General features: G+C 45.0%; 1 protein-coding gene across 1 annotated transcript in view; it reads right to left on the bottom strand.

The window, feature by feature from the left end:
* ELP1 (elongator acetyltransferase complex subunit 1) overlaps window positions 1-16312 on the bottom strand; it is a 162852-nt gene that overhangs the window by 71927 nt on the left and 74613 nt on the right. Inside the window, exons 14-16 of the mRNA XM_077272515.1 lie at window positions 4330-4488; window positions 4120-4229; window positions 2571-2674 (exon numbers count right to left, since the gene is read on the bottom strand). Coding sequence (XP_077128630.1) covers window positions 2571-2674; window positions 4120-4229; window positions 4330-4488 — 373 coding nt within the window. The remainder of the gene's footprint in view (window positions 1-2570; window positions 2675-4119; window positions 4230-4329; window positions 4489-16312) is intronic.

Here is a 16312-nt window from a genome sequence, read left to right as displayed (position 1 = left end):
AAGAATCTGCTGATACTGAGAGAAATCCATGCATTCCTCAACTTTAACAAGATTCCCAGTGCCGGCATTGGCCACACAGCCCCAAAGCATGATGGAACCTCCACCAAATTTTACTGTGGGTAGCAAGTGTTTTTCTTGGAATGCTGTGTTTTTTTGCTGCCATGCATAACGCCTTTTTGTATGACCAAACAACTCAATCGTGGTTTCATCAGTCCACAGGACCTTCTTCCAAAAATAAATTGGCTTCTCCAAATGTGCTTTTGCATACCTCAGCCGACTCGGTTTGTGGCGTGCTTGCAGAAATGGCTTCTTTCGCATCACTCTCCCATACAGCTTCTCCTTGTGCAAAGTGCGTTGTATAGTTGACCGATGCACAGTGACACCAGCTCTCTGGAGGTGGTCTGAGGATTGTCCTTGACTGATCTCACCATTCTTCTTCTCTGCCTTTCTGATGTTTTTCTTGGCCTGCCACTTCTGGCCTTAACAAGAACTGTACCTGTGTTCTTCCATTTCCTTACTATGTTCCTCACAGTGGAAATTGACAGGTTAAATCTCTTAGACAGCTTTTTGTATCCTTCCCCTGAACAACTATGTGGAATAATCTTTGTTTTCAGATCATTTGACAGTTGTTTTGAGGAGCCCATGATGCCACTCTTCAGAGGAGATTCAAACAGGAGAACAACTTGCAAGTGGCCACTTTAAGTAGCTTTTCTCATGATTGCATACACCTGGCTATGAAGTTCAAAGCTCAATGAGGTTACAAAACCAAAAAAAGTGCTTTAGTAAGTCAGTAAAAAGTAGGTAGGAGTATTTAAAACAAGAAAATGATAAGGGTGCCCATACTTATGCACCTGTCAAATTTGGTTTGAATGCAGATCGCACATTTTCTGTTAGTACAATAAACCTCATTTCAAGGCAGAAACATTACTGTGTCCAAGAGTTATTAGATATATGAAACTGAAATAGCTGTTGCAAAAAAAACAATTTTTATAAAACATTAAGCTTAAGATTAATAACTTTTTCATATAACTGTATCTTAAACATCTTTAGTGTACATTATAATGCATCTAGCAAACACTGCTATTTAAGTGGACCCTCACTTCAACTGGTCCTTATGACACCTAACAGCTAAAGTCTTAAAGGAAACCTGTCACCCCCCCCAGGCGTTTGAAACTAAAAGAGCCACCTTGTGCAGCAGTAATGCTGCATTCTGACAAGGTGGCTCTTTTAGTTATTGGTGCTGTAACTGCAGAAATAATCCGTTTTGTAATTTGTCCTAAATACCTTGTCTTCAGTCAAGGAGGCAGGTCTTTCTCCCCTGCTGCAGACGCCACACAGCCGTCACTCAAGTCTTCTTGGCGCCGGGCGCCGCCTCCTCACCGCTGTTTTGAAATCATCCGGCGCCTGCGTTTTTTTTTCTTCTGCCTTGGGCAGGCGCCGTGAGCGCTGCCCGTCTGTCCTCATATGCAGTCCAGCTGACTGCGCCTGTGCGGCCCGCCCCGCAGTGTCTTCTGATTTATTCACACTCCGGGGCTGGGAATCACAGGCAGGGCGGCCGCACAAGCACAGTCAGCTAGACTGCATATGAGGACGGACGGGCAGCGCTCACTGCGCCTGCACCAGGCAGGATAAAAGAGCGCAGGTGCCGGCTCATTTCAATAAAGCACCAAGGAGGCGGCGCCCGGCGCCAAGAAGATTTGAGTGACGGCTGTGCGGAGTCTGCAGCGGGAAGGGGGGGGGGGGGAAAGGCCTGCCTCCTTGACTGAAGAAAGGTATTTTCTGACAAATTACAAAACGGATTATTTCTGCAGTTACAGCACCCAGAACTAAAAGAGCCACCTTGTCAGAATGCAGCATTACTTTTGCACAAGGTGGCTCTTTTAGTTTGAAACTACTGTTTTGACAGGTTCCCTTTAAGAAGAGAATTCATGCTGAAATCAGTTTTCAAGTAAACACAGGACATTGTAGATGACCCTTTAGTTTAAAAATCTGCGGGATAGTTTTGGTAAGTATTCCCAGTTTGTCGCTTAATTGAACTGTGATCATCTACATTATAACTGTGTGAGAGGCACTGTGTAGTCATCATCATAATCTTTGATATAAGCTTCTGTCCTACATGTGGAAAAAGTGTGAGGATACATCCCAGGCAACTGCATTATACAGGATCTTCTTTTGACAAAGATGGTGACTAGTGATGGGCGAACCCCTGGATATTCGGGTATGAAAGGTTTGGACGATCATTTAAAAAAAGTTTGGCTCAGGAACCAGAACAGTACCCGAGCCCCATTCAATTGAACGGGGGCCGAAAATCCTTTGTTGGCCACACTGTCATCTGCATGACAGCGTGGCAAACACTGCCGTGGTAAGATTATTACCAGCATTAGCAGGATGCACATGATTAATTTAGGACTATTAATATATTCTTAACACATGGATACATACAAAGTCATGCGGTGAATTTGTTATTCATGATTATTGCAGACATACATGTTTTGTGACTAATGTTAATAGGCATTGTAAACTCTAATGTACCGGAGTTTCTAATAAAGTCAAGTATTGTATCACTGTACCTCTCCATCTACTTCTGTGATGGCAGTTTGAATACAAGATTGTTGAAACTTTACATCTTGGCCCAGTGAATCCTTCCAAGGTTCTAGGACAGGGGCAGGGGGCTCTGAAAATATTAAGATGTTGGACTATATTCAAACATAATACCACTGAGTGAAAAATTGGGCACAACAGGGTTAGCGAGTACTATATATTAATTTTTCACCCAAAAGCTGACAAATAGGAGTACAATTTCAAAATCTAAATAGTAATGGGGTTTTATGGGGGAGAAACATTTAAAAAAAAAATTGACAAAAGGAGGGGGTGGGGGATGATAAACCAGGCCAATAGATGTGTGTGCAAATGACAGTATATAGATAGATCTAACACTCAGATCTACCTCTCTGGCCCACACGTCACCTCTCTACTGTCCAGAATCCCAGAGTGTCTACCAGCTATATCCTCCTTCTCCTCTCACTTCCTCAAACTCAATGTGGACAAATCTGAACTCATCATCTTTCCTCCATCTCACAGATCTTCCTTACCTGACCTATCTATCACAAATGACATCACGATTTCCCCCGTACCGGAAGTCCGATGCCTCGGAGTAACTCTTGACTTTGTCCTGTCCTTCAAACCGCACATCCAAGCTCTTTCCACCTCCTGTCGCCTCCAGCTCAAAAATATTTCCAGAATCCGTCCTTTCCTCAACACTCAATCTACTAGAATGCTTGTGCATGCCCTTATCATCTCCCGCTTCGACTACTGCAATGTCCTTTTCTGTGGCCTCCCTGCAAACACTATCGCACCTCTCCAGTCCATCCTTAACTGTGCTGCCTGACTAATTAATCTCTCTCCGCGCTACTCCTCCGCTTCCCCCCTCTGCAAATCTCTTCACTGGCTCCCATTCCCTCAGCGTATCCAGTTCAAATTACTAATACTGACCTACAAAGCCGTCCATAACCCATCTCCTCCATATATCTCTGAATTAGTCTCCCGATATCTTCCCTCACGTAATCTCCGGTCCTCCCAAGACCTCCTCCTCTCCTCCACACTTATTCGCTCCTCACCCAACCGCCTCCAAGACTTCTCCCGAATATCCCCCATCCTCTGGAATTCTCTGCCCCAACACGTCCGACTATCAACCACATTCAGATCCTTCAGACGGAACCTGAAAACCCACCTCTTCAGGAAAGCCTACAGCCTGCACTGACTCAGCTGCCTCCTCACCACTACCGGAGCTACCGCCTCACCAACACCGGAGCTGCTGCAACCCACCAACCTACTACCTTCCCCACCATCCTGTAGAATGTAAGCCCGCAAGGGCAGGGTCCTCGCCCCTCTGTATCAGTCTGTAATTGTTAGTTTGCTTACTGTAAGTGACATCTGTCACTTATATGGAATCAATGGTGCTATATAAATAATAATAACAACAACAACAACAACAAGATATGAGATAGATAGATCAATAGATAGATAGATAAGGAGAGAGCTATAGACAGATATACATAGGATTGATATAGCTAAACCGATTATTTCTCATTTCTAAAAAAATTGCTGTCAGATACTCACCCCAAAGATACTTCCAGATTTGTCCACTGGCTGTTTGTAGAGCACATGTCTTGGTCTTTGTGTTATAGGACACACTAATTATATGCCCATTAAGAGATACAGCAGGTTTTCTTAAACAAAATGAAAGATACATATATAGAATGATAATAAAATACATAATATTTATACAGTGCTATAGGGTATAACATAAAAACAAAAAGGTTTACATACGGGACATCAATTGTCTGACCATCCACTGTGATCTTAATGTGGTGAATAGCTGATTGACTGGCACGCTCTCCTTGACTTACAACCAAAAAAGTGTCATCCTGCACCCATGTGAGGTGGCGGAAGCAGAGGGGATGTGCGCTACGCGATGGAACTTGAACTCTAAGAACAGAAAAAAAAAAAATCTCATTTTAAGTAAACTGATGTAAAAATAAAATAAAAATTTTTGCAAGTATTTTGCTCTGACAACCAGTCACTACAAGCATTTCAATTCCCATCTACAATCATATACAAGTGCTTCTCACAAATTTAGAATATCATCAGAAAGTTATTTCAGTTCTTCACTGCAAAAAGTAAAACTCACATTATATAGAGTCATTACAAACAGAGTGATCTATTTCAAGTGCTTATTTCTGCTAACGTTGATGATTATGGCTTACAGCCAATTAAAAACCAAAAGTCATTATCTCAGTACATTAGAATACTTTATAACACCAGCTTGAAAAATGATTTTAAAATATGGATTTTTGTGTACTCACCGTAAAATCCTTTTCTCTGAGCCACTCATTGAGGGACACAGGACCGTGGGTGTATGCTGCTGACACTAAGTAAATACAAAAAAGGTTAACTCCTCCTCTGCAGTATACACCGCCCACTGGCTCCTGATAGAACCAGTTTAGTAACCGAGCAGTAGGAGATTAACAAAAATTTTAACCGTAGGCACAACATGTCAAATCTATAAACGCTCATCATAGGCAACAAGCCAAAGAAGGGTGGGTGCTGTGTCCCCCAATGAGTGGCTCGAAGAAAAGGATTTTACGGTGAGTACACAAAAATCCTTATTTCTCCATCGCCACATTGGGGGACGTCCCAAAGCAGTCCCTGGGTGGGAAAGGTGCGCTACCGCTGCCTGCGGAATACGAAAACACTGAGAAAGTGTGCAGGCTAGACCAGGTTGTAGCTTTAGCAAAAACAACCCCATAAAAATGGACTTATATAAAATATAAGACAAAAAAATATTGAATATAAAATTGCCTGTATTTATTCATATTTAATTAATTATTTCTTGTTATTTATTTACTATATATATATATATATATATATATATATATATATATATATATATATATATATATATATATATATATATATAATATATATTATATATATAATATATATTAAATGTATGTATGTATGTGTGTATGTATATATATACATATATATATATATATTTTTATATTTTATTTATATATATTTTTTTTACATTATATTATTTTATCTATATTTTGATTTATTTTTATTTGTATTATTATTATTATTATTAATATTTATTTTTATTTCTAAGTATCAATACTATATAATTTTTGTTAATTTATTAATATCATTATTATTATTATTTTATATGGTTATCTACGTGTAATTTGCTGGCCTCTGCATATATTTATAGATTTCATTTATATTATTCATTTTTAATGATTTAATTACTGTATATATATTTGTTATTTCACATGTTTTTTATTCATATAATTTTGGTTTTACACATCCTATTCTTCCAGGACAATTCCCCTTTTTTTCACTTCTTTATTTATATTATTCATTTTGTTTCTATTGCTGTATATATATATATTTGCTATTCCACAATTCTCTATTTTTGTTCTTTTTTTCGTTCCCCATTATTTTGTTTCCCTTATTCTCCCTATTTGTTTGCTGTGACACTGTACGATATTTACAGCATTCACTGACTACCGTCCATTTGATTACTTTATCTACCCATACTGTGTGGTCCGTGCTGTGCGCATGCGCCGTTCGTGTCCCGTGCTCTTGCCATCCTGCATCAATGTGTCATAGGCAACGCCAGGTACTCTGATCCCGTGCATCCGGTCACATGATGCGGATGGTTGGACTTCTGGGTTCCGCAAGCTGCGCATGCACTGTTTATACCGCGACCATCATTATCGGTCACACAATATATAGATCCACTGGTTGTACAGGATGCCATCCCCTGACGAAGGATTTATAATTTGAAACGCGCGTCGGGGTGTGCGCATTGTCTGTGACTCCACCAGACCGGACCTTAAAAGGTATATTGCCCCAAGTATTGCTTTTATATATTTGTGGGATTTTTTTGTTTGCACACCGGCACCCTCACTATCCAACATGGATTTACATTAATGGTGAAGTTTTTTCCACTTTCTTGCTATTCACTATGAGTTAAGTCTCATTTATTCTGTTTTTCCTAAACATTACTATGCACTTTATATTACGCTGAGATTTGTATTTAACTTAATTTGACATCCACATTTTTATATATATTTTATTTTTATTTTTTTTTATTTCATGCATCCATAAAATTCCTTAAGCATCATCCCTTTTTTGGGGGCTCGTATATGATTATTTATTTGTCAGCAATATAGATTATAAATTATATTATCCTTTGGTCCGGTTTCTATTTTAGGTTTCTTTAAAACTTTTATATAATTGATGTACATTTCTGCTGGAGTAATTGTCCAGACGCGTGCATTGTTCTTTTAATTAGTATTACTGTTTGCCAATGTGTATTCAATAAAGGCAATTTTATATTCAATATTTTTTTGTCTTATATAAGTCCATTCTTCTGGGGATGTTTTTGCTTTTCCTCTTGAGTGGTTATCACTCTTTGTCACGAACACTTTCGTGAGAAATATAATATATTAATATATATATATACATACACATACATACACACACACACACACGTATATGTGTGTGCATACTTATATTTCTAGGATTTAATTTGTGTATAACCATTTAGTGTTGTTTTACAGGTCGTAGCTTTGCAAACTTGCTCTGCAGACGCTTGATTCTGAATGGCCCAGGAAGCACCCACCGACCGGGTGGAGTGTGCCCTGATGCCCGCTGGGATAGGCTTGCCTCTGATGCGATAAGCCTCTTGAATAGTCGACCGAATCCATCTGGCAATTGTCGACTTAGAAGCGGCCAGTCCCTTCCGGTGTCCTGCCGGGAGCACAAACAGAGCTTCCGTCTGTCGAAAAGGCGCCGTCCTAGACACATAGTTCCTGAGAGCTCTTACAAGATCCAGGGAGTGAAGAGCCTTCTCCACGCGGTGCGACGGGGCAGGACAAAATGAAGGAAGTACGATATCCTCGTTAAGGTGAAAGGAAGACACCACCTTTGGAAGAAAGGTAGGAGACGGTCTGAGGACCACCTTGTCTCGGTGGAATTTAAGAAACGGCGTCCGACAGGAAATGGCAGCCAACTCTGAGACTCGTCTGATCGAAGTAATGGCTACCAGAAAAGCCACCTTCCATGAGAGGAGAGATAGAGAGATGTCCTGCAACGGCTCAAAGGGAGATTCCTGCAGGACGCCTAGAACCAGATTAAGGTCCCAAGCCTCTAGAGGTGCTCTATAGGGAGGCACCACGTGGGAGACTCCCTGAAAGAACGTTCTCACCTGGGGTTTGAAGCAATTTTGTGCTGGAAAAGGACTGACAAGGCCGAGACCTGCCCCTTAAGGGAACTCGGCGATAGCCCCAAGTCCAGGCCAGATTGAAGGAATTCTAAGATGGTAGGAATGTTGAAAACCAACAGAGGGCGACCTCTACTTCTGCACCATTCAAAGAAGGTATTCCAGGTCCGATGATAGATGCGCAATGACACCGGCTTTCGAGCATTGATCAAGGTGGAAACTACTTCGCGGGAAAAACCTGCTTGAGTCAGAACCCAGGATTCAATGGCCAAGCCGTCAAACACAGGGCTCCTGAGTTCTGGTGGTAAATTCGACCCCGAGTTCTGGTGGTAAATCGGCCCCTGAGAAAGCAGATCCAGACGATCTGGTAGTCGCCAAGGAACATCTGCGATGAGCTGGACCAGCTCTGTGTACTACGCCCGGTGAGGCCAATCCGGAGCGATGAGACTCACCGGCACGCCCTCCGCCCTGATCTTCCTGTTCACTCTCAGAAGCAAGGGCAGGGGAGGAAACAGATAAGGAAGGCAAAACTGACTCCAAGGAAGGACCAGCGCGTCCACCCCAATTGCTCTCGGGTCCTGAGACCGGGCTTCAAACTGAAGTACCTTGGCATTGAACCAGGAAGCCATCAAGTCTATATCCGGATTACCCCAACGAAGGCAGATCTGTTGGAAAATGTAATGATGGAGAGACCACTCTCCCGATGCAAGACCTTGACAGCTGAAAAAGTCAGTGGCCCAATTTTCTACTCCTGGAATGTGAATGGCCGATATGACCGAGTGGTTGTTTTCGGCCCAGCGAAGGATGTGCTCTACGTCACGCATTGCAGCCCTGCTGCGATACGGATGGGGCGGCCTGCTGGGAGATGATGGAACCGCCTCAGGGACAGCCAAACATGGATCTCTAGGATATTGATTGGAAGGCGAGACTCGTGAGGAGTCCAGGTCCCCTGTGCAGTGTGATGGCGAAAAACTGCTCCCCAGCCAAGGAGACTGGCATCGGTAGTGACTACCAGCCAATGGACTGGGAGGAAAGAGGTTTGGAGCGTCCACCATTGGAGTGCCTGCTTGACCCGAGGGGTCAGAGGACACGGTTGGTCGAGGGAAAAAGGACTTCCGTCCCATGCACCCAGCAGTGTGTGCTGAACGGGACGAAGATGCAGTTGCACAAATGGAATTGCCTCCATTGGGCCACCATCTTCCAGAGAATCCTCATGCCGAAATGGATGGAACAGGGAGACGGTTGATGGAGATTCCAGACCCCCTGTTGAAGAGCTAGGACCTTGTTCCGAGGGTGAAGCACCAACCCTCGGGAAGTGTCCAAAGTCATGCCCAGGAAGGGGATCCGCTGAGCTGGGACAGGAGATGACTTTTTTAAGTTGATCAACCAGCCCAGCCAAGAAAGAGTATTCAAGGAAATGCGGACGCACTCCTCGCAGGCTTGGAAGGATGGACCTTTGACCAGTAGGTCGTCTAGATAGGGGGGCATGACTAGACCCAGAGCGTGTAGAATGGCCATGACCGCCACCATGACCTTTGTGAAAACTCTGGGGGAGGTGGTGAGGCCGAAAGGTAAGGCTGTGAACTGAAAATGTTCCCCACGGACAGTGAAGCGAAGGAACCTTTGGTGAGGCGTGAAGATTGGGATGTGAAGATACGCATCCTGAATGTCGATGGAGGCTAAGAACTCGCCCTGCTCCATTGAGGCGATGATGGAACGGAGGGACTCCATCCTGAAATATATTGGACCTTGACAAATCTGTTTAAGAACTTTAGGTCCAGGATGGGCCTGACTGTTCCATCCCTCTTGGGGACCATGAACAGATTTGAATAAAAGCCTCGGAATCTTTCGTCCTCTGGGACAGGGACAATGACCCCGTCTCGATGGAGTGACTCGATGGCCTGGGAAAAAGCCAGAGCGTGCGTTCCCACTTTGGGAGGCCGGGAAGCAAAGAAAAAAAAAAAAAATCGAGTTGGGGGGGGGAAATTCGATCTTGTATCCGGAGGACACCAGATCCCTGACCCACTCGTCGTGAACGACTGCAAGCCAGGCATGACGAAACAAGAGAAGGCATCCGCCTACTCTGTCGGTCTGGATCCCCTGGACCTAGTCTGCATGGTGCGGCCCCTCCAGGACTGGTTGGGCCTGTACGAGGCCTGTGGGCGGGCCGAGGAGGACCATGCGTAGTTGCCATGAAAAGGACCGAAAACGACCCTGCCCTGTCGGCGGATCGGTTGTCTGTATCTCTGCTGGGGAAGGGAAGTACTTTTCCCACCTGTAGCGTCTGAAATCAGTTGGTCCAGCTTTTCACTAGCGGCCACTGAAATATGGAAGGAACGTTAGGGACTTTTTAGATGCAGAGTCCGCTCGCCAGTTTCTCTGGCATAATGCTCTTCTAATCGCCACAGCGTGTAAGTGCAGAGAAATTAGCCGCGTCCAGGGAAGCGTTTACTAAGTAATCGCCAGCCAAATAAATTTGGTTAGCTAGCTCCGCTATGTCAGAGGGGAGATCACTGTTCTGTAAGGCCTTATGCAGAGAATCTGCCCAAAAAGTCATGGCTTTGGCTACCCAGGTAGCAGCAATTGAGGGAAAAAGTGCCGAGCCTGATGCCTCAAAAACTGAACGGGCGAAGCTGTCAACCAGGTGATCCGTGGGATCTTTGATCGAAGATCCATCCGGCAAGGATAGAAGAGTTTTGGAGGACAAACGTGAAACAGGAGGATCCACTGGAGGGGATTCTATCCATTGTTTGCGGAGGTCAGCAGAGAAAGGATATCTGGACTCCAGAGATTTCTGACCTGCAAAGCGTTTGTCCGGACGCTCCCTATGTCGCTGAACTATGCCCCTGGAACTCCGGGTGATTGGCAAACAGCCCATGAGGACGCTTGGTCCTTTTGAAGGACACCAAATTATTCGTATGGGAGGTCGCAGGTTCCTCGTCAACCTGCAGTGACTGGTTGACAGCCTCAATGAGACTATCGATAGTAGTCTGACAACCTGGCGACTCTGAACCTAGTCTGATAGGGCCCTTGATTTAGAGTCCTGGTCGCTATAGGTGCCTGGAGAGTGAGAGCGGGAAGCAGAGCTAACGGACGCAGAGGCACCGGAAGGCCTGGGTGACGAGCTATGAACACGCTTCCTAGATGCTCGCTTGTGTCAAGAATGAGAGTGGCCCCTGCAGGCCGATGATTCCCCTGCTGTAGGGGAATTTTCTTGGGTAGGCGGATTAGTGGTCCTGCTCCTGGATGGATCCTGGAGGGACTCGATCACTTTAGTCAAGGAAGCCATAGATTGCGAGAGTGACAAAGCCCACTCAGGGGGGCTGGTCACCGTGGGCTGAGTCACGGTGGGGGGCCCCTGAGCGCATTTAGGATCACAAGTATGACAGAGCGGAGCAGTATGCCCGCTTGGTAGCGCAGCCTGACAGGAGGTGCAAGAAGTGAAAAACACTATGTGTTTTAGAAGACTCTTTGGAGGTTTTAGGTAGAGACATGTTGAACCTTGTTAACCTCCAAAGGAGCTGCAGGGATGCTGCGGCAGAAAATGAAAAAAAAAAAAATCAGCGGAGCACTTTGGGTGCAGGTGAAAAATTAGCAGAGCACTTTATGTGCAGCTGACTAAGAGGCTATATAAAGGGGGGACCTGCGGTAGTGTGACAGATCACTTACCCAGGTCCTGTGCCCGTGTGCCCCGGCGGAGTGACTGTTCCTGCGTCCTTTTATTGGTGTTAGGGAGGCAGAAGATGGCCGCCGAGATTAGAAGGGCACTTCTCGCAGTGTCCAAGAAGCGCCAGACCGGCGGGCGTGGCCTGCGGGCGTGACGCCGCTGTGGGTGGCGTTTTTCCTGCCTGCGGCCTAGCTAAGGCCAAAGTCGGGGACTAAATTAGGCGAGTCCGGCTGCTGGGCCGACGATGCGCTAGGGAGCCCCCCTCACCGAAAAGACTCACCGCTGTGCTGGGGGTCCGGCAAAGTGCAGGGGGGAAGGTGCAGGAGCCTTCGATCCATCATCCGCTTTGCTGTGGTGGTGGAGAGGGACCGTCCAGTTCCATGCAGCACCACTGTTTAAACAGTGGTGGTGCAGAGGGGGGCAGCTGGACACCATGGCAAGAGGGCCTCTGTGTATCCTAAGGGTTTGATCCCCTAGGATTTCACAGGGCTGTGTCCCGGCTGTGGCATCCCACTTTGCAGGAGAGGGTACGGGGAGGTGACACTCGCCGTGCTCGCCTGTTGATGTTTGGGGGAGATCGGCCCCTTGAAAGGTTCCGTCGCCCCAGTCTTCCTCTTGCTCAAAATTGGTTAAAAAATAAAAATTAAAAATAAGGAAAATGTGGTCTGAATGACAGACCCCAGTGTGCCTCCTACGGACACTAAGCTTAAACTGGTTCTATCAGGAGCCAGTGGGTGGTGTATACTGCAGAGGAGGAGCGAACCTTTTTTGCATTTACTTAGTGTCAGCCTCCTAGTGGCAGCAGCACACACCCACGGTCCTGTGTCCCCCAATGTGGCGATGGAGAAATTAGAAATGTTGGCCTACTGAAATGTATGTTCAGTAAATGCACTCAATACTTGGTCGGGGCTCCTTTTGCATCAATTACTGCATCAATGCGGCGGGGCATGGAGGCGATCAGCCTGTGGCAATGCTGAGGTGTTATGGAAGCCCAGGTTGGAAGCCTTCAGCTCATCTGCATTGTTGGGTCTTGTGTCGCTCATCTTCCTCTTGACAATACCCCATAGATTCTGTATGGGGTTAAGGTCAGGCGAGTTTGCTGGCCAATCAAACAGAGTGATACTGTTGTTTTTAAATCAGGTACTGGTACTTTGGCAGTGTGGACAGGTGCCAAGTCATGCTGGAGAATGAAATTTCCATCTCCAAAAAGCTTGTCGGCAGAGGGAAGCATGAGGTGCTCTAATATTTCCTGCTAGATGGCTACGCTGACTTTGGTCTTGATAAAACACAGTGGACCTACACCACCAGATGACATGGCTCTCCAAACCATCACTGATTGTGGAAGCTTCACACTAGACCTCAAGCAGCTTGGATTGTGTGCCTCTCCACTCTTACCCCAGACTCTTGAACCTTGATTTCCAAATGAAATGCAAAATTCACTTTCATCTGAAAACAACACCTTTGACCACCGAGCAACAGTCCAGTCTTTTTTCTCCTTAGCCCAAGGAAGACGCTTCTGGAGTTGTCTATTGGTCATGAGTGGCTTGACACAAGGAATGTGACACTTGTAGCGCATGTCCTGAGTGTGGTGGTTCTTGAAGCAATGACTCCAGCAGCAGTCCACTCCTTGTGAATCAACAGCAAAATTTTTGAATGGCCTTTTCTTAATCCTGTCAAGGCTGCGGTTATCCTCGTTGCTTGTGCACCTTTTTCTACCACACGTTTTCCTTCCACTCAACTTTCTATTAATATCCTTGGATACAGCACTCTGTGAACAGCCAGTTTCTTTAGCAATGATCTTTTGTGGCTTACCCTCCTTGTGGAGAGTGTCAATGACTGCCTTCTGGACATCTGTCAAGTCAGCAATCTTCTCCGTGATTGTGGATCCTACTGAAACAGACTAAGGGACCTTTTTAAATTCTTAGGAAGGCTTTGCAGGTGTTTTTTGTTAATTAACCTAAAAGTCATTATCTCGGTAAATTAGAATCTCATTGGCTGTAAGAAATAATCACCAACATAAACGAAAATAAACACTTTAAATAGATCACTCTGTTTGTAATGACTGTATAATATGTGAGTTTCACTTTTTGTATTGAAGGAGTGAAATAAATTAAGTTTCTGATGATATTCTAATTTAGTGAGAAGCACCTATATGTCTCCTTTCATTTGTCTACTGAAACTATTCCTTTTTGGATTCCCAACAAGAGAATCAGTTCTCCATTTAGGTTTGAGGTGATCTCTTCTTCATTTCGGTATTCCTATAAAAATATTAAAATTTGAGAGTCCTCAGTGGTTGATACCTTTTAATGGCTAACTGAAAAGATGGTAAACTGCAAGCGTTCAAGACTACTCAGGTCTCTTCATCGGGCATAGAATAACACAAAATCTGAAGTGTCACATGTTTATACAGAACAGAACACAGGAATAATGCAATGGATAAGGCAAGTGACGTGGCTAACACAGTACAAAGGTATATATTTTTCATGTATGTTCTTATACTATTTTCATGGAGTCTATACATGACTATATGTCAGACAACTAGGAAAAATAAGAGACAAAAAGAATCAAACTAAATGCACTAGAATTCATGCACATTTTGCGCCATAATAAAAAGTATTTCATTACTTACAACATAATTATGTGTTTGACACTTTCTGCATTTTGTCCGACTAGAGGTGTGGCTTTGCTGACAGCAGGTGGAGGCTTAGCAAGAAAGCGCATGGCCTCCTAAGTGGCATGGTTAAAAAAAGAGCCAAAATTGACTGAGCACAGAGGACTCAGGCTAAAGAAAAAAATCCTCTGTGTGCAGTCAGCCGAGAATATTTTTATTTCTGATGTCGTAGCTCTCCTCCTCAGCTCACAGAAGTATGCGTGCTCATGAGACAGCTTCTTTGTCAGTTGAGATACAGGTTTCGAGAGCAGTTTTTCGTAAAGTGAACCTGTCAGCAGGATTGTGCCGAGTAACCTACGTACACTGAGGCTGGTGCCGTTATATTGATTAAAATGATACCTTGGTTGATTAAATCTGTCTTGTGGTTGTTGTTTAAGCTTTATTTGCAGTTAATGAGAGTCTTGTGCTTTGGTGCGGCCTGTGGGGGTCTTCATGTGGTGCTCTGAATACATTCATATGTATGGCTTCTGACAAGTCACTGATCCCTCAGTTACCTGCCCCCTATTTTAAATAGGAATATAATATGTACTGAGAAAAAATAAATAAATTAAAAAAAAAAATAAATCACACTCAGCAGGCAGGCGCCGATGCTGCAGCATGATCGCATCTATGATATGCATTAAATTGCTTTATTTAGTCATATACATTTATTGTGAAAAAAATATATATCTTTCTCAAAATGGCGTCGGCCGAGCCTGCGCAGTAGCATATATCGGCAATCCGATAGATGCTACTGTGCCAGCTGATGCCATTTTGCTAGAGGAAAAAAAAAAATTAGTCTCCACAGTATTAGGCCGGCGTCACACTCAGCGTATGTAAATACGGTCCGTTTTTTACGGCCGTAATATGCAGAAAAGTCCCCAAAATAGTGATATGTATGTCATTCGCAGGCAGGGTGTTTCAGCGTATTTTGCGCATGGCATCCTCCGTATGTAATCCGTATGGCATCCGTACTGCGATATTTTCTCGCAGGCTTGCAAAACCGACATCTAATGGATTTATGGGGTCAAATGTTCGTTAAAACATATATACAGTATGTATATATGTCATTGAGACACATATATACATATATTCTGTAGTTATATTTAATTCAGCGCGATATATGTGAAAAGCCGGTAATTCAATTGCCGGCTTTTCATTTCTCCTTCACAAACCCGACATGATATGAGACATGGTTTACATACAGTAAACCATCTCATATCCCTTTTCTCGGTCTCCCATGACAGCACTACGGAGAGAGAGGATCCGCCCTTCAGGGACCGGAAACCTACAGATAAAAGGGCGGTACCTCTCCCTCGCATCAGTTGGTTTCCTGTCCCTGACAAGGGAACCTCTCTTCGGACGGTACCTGTATGAAGACTGATGGACCGGGCGGTCGAGTTCCGGCAGCGAGGAGGCTCCTGCCGCGGCTTGTCCGGCTCCCGAAGCCGCCACCGCTGGAACCGAGGGGTTCTTCAGGGTGTGCGGGGGAGAGGTCGCCGCCAGACTCCGAGGGAAGAAGGGGCGCTGATCACCCGGAGCTCCTGTGCCGGCCGCTGCACTCTCCGGGTGAAGAAAGATGGCCGCCGCTCCGGAAATGCGGCATCAACTCCCGGGTCATCTCCGCGCGCATGCGCAGTAATTTCTCCTCTCCCGGGGATGTGCGCAGGACCGGAAGTGAGGGAGAACGCCGGGGGTGGCGCCAAATTCAAAAAGGGAGATGGTACACACATGGTTGTCGCACTTTTCTCCCTGTAACCATGGAGGACAGCGATCCACAGGAGCTGCAGCCTGGACAGCAGCGCCACAGAAAATCTGAAACAAAGAGTACCAGGAGTGGGTCTAGCAGCCATTCCACACGGCGCAGCAGATCTGCTGCGAAGACTGATACTCCTTCCCAAGGACCTTCCCTGCCAGGCCCGAGCCCCCCTCCAGAACCGGTACCTGCATCCACATCCGAATGGTGAGTGATCTCCGTGAATGTGCATTTTTTATAATGGGGCTCCCTCTTCTCCCTTACTAGGGTAAGAAGAGCCTGGAGAAAAGGAAAAATAGAGTTTGCCCCACCTGTAACAAAGCTTTACCAGTAACCTGGGACAAAAAGCTTTGCAAGTCATGCATCCAACACTTACTATGTGAGGAGACACCCGACTTTGCATCTGAACTTAAAAATATAATCAGGTCTGAGGTTCAGAATGCCCTT

Source organism: Ranitomeya variabilis, chromosome 1 (assembly GCF_051348905.1).
Source record: "Ranitomeya variabilis isolate aRanVar5 chromosome 1, aRanVar5.hap1, whole genome shotgun sequence".
Classification (NCBI taxonomy): Eukaryota; Metazoa; Chordata; class Amphibia; order Anura; family Dendrobatidae; genus Ranitomeya; species Ranitomeya variabilis.
This window is presented reverse-complemented; position numbering and strand designations above follow the sequence as displayed.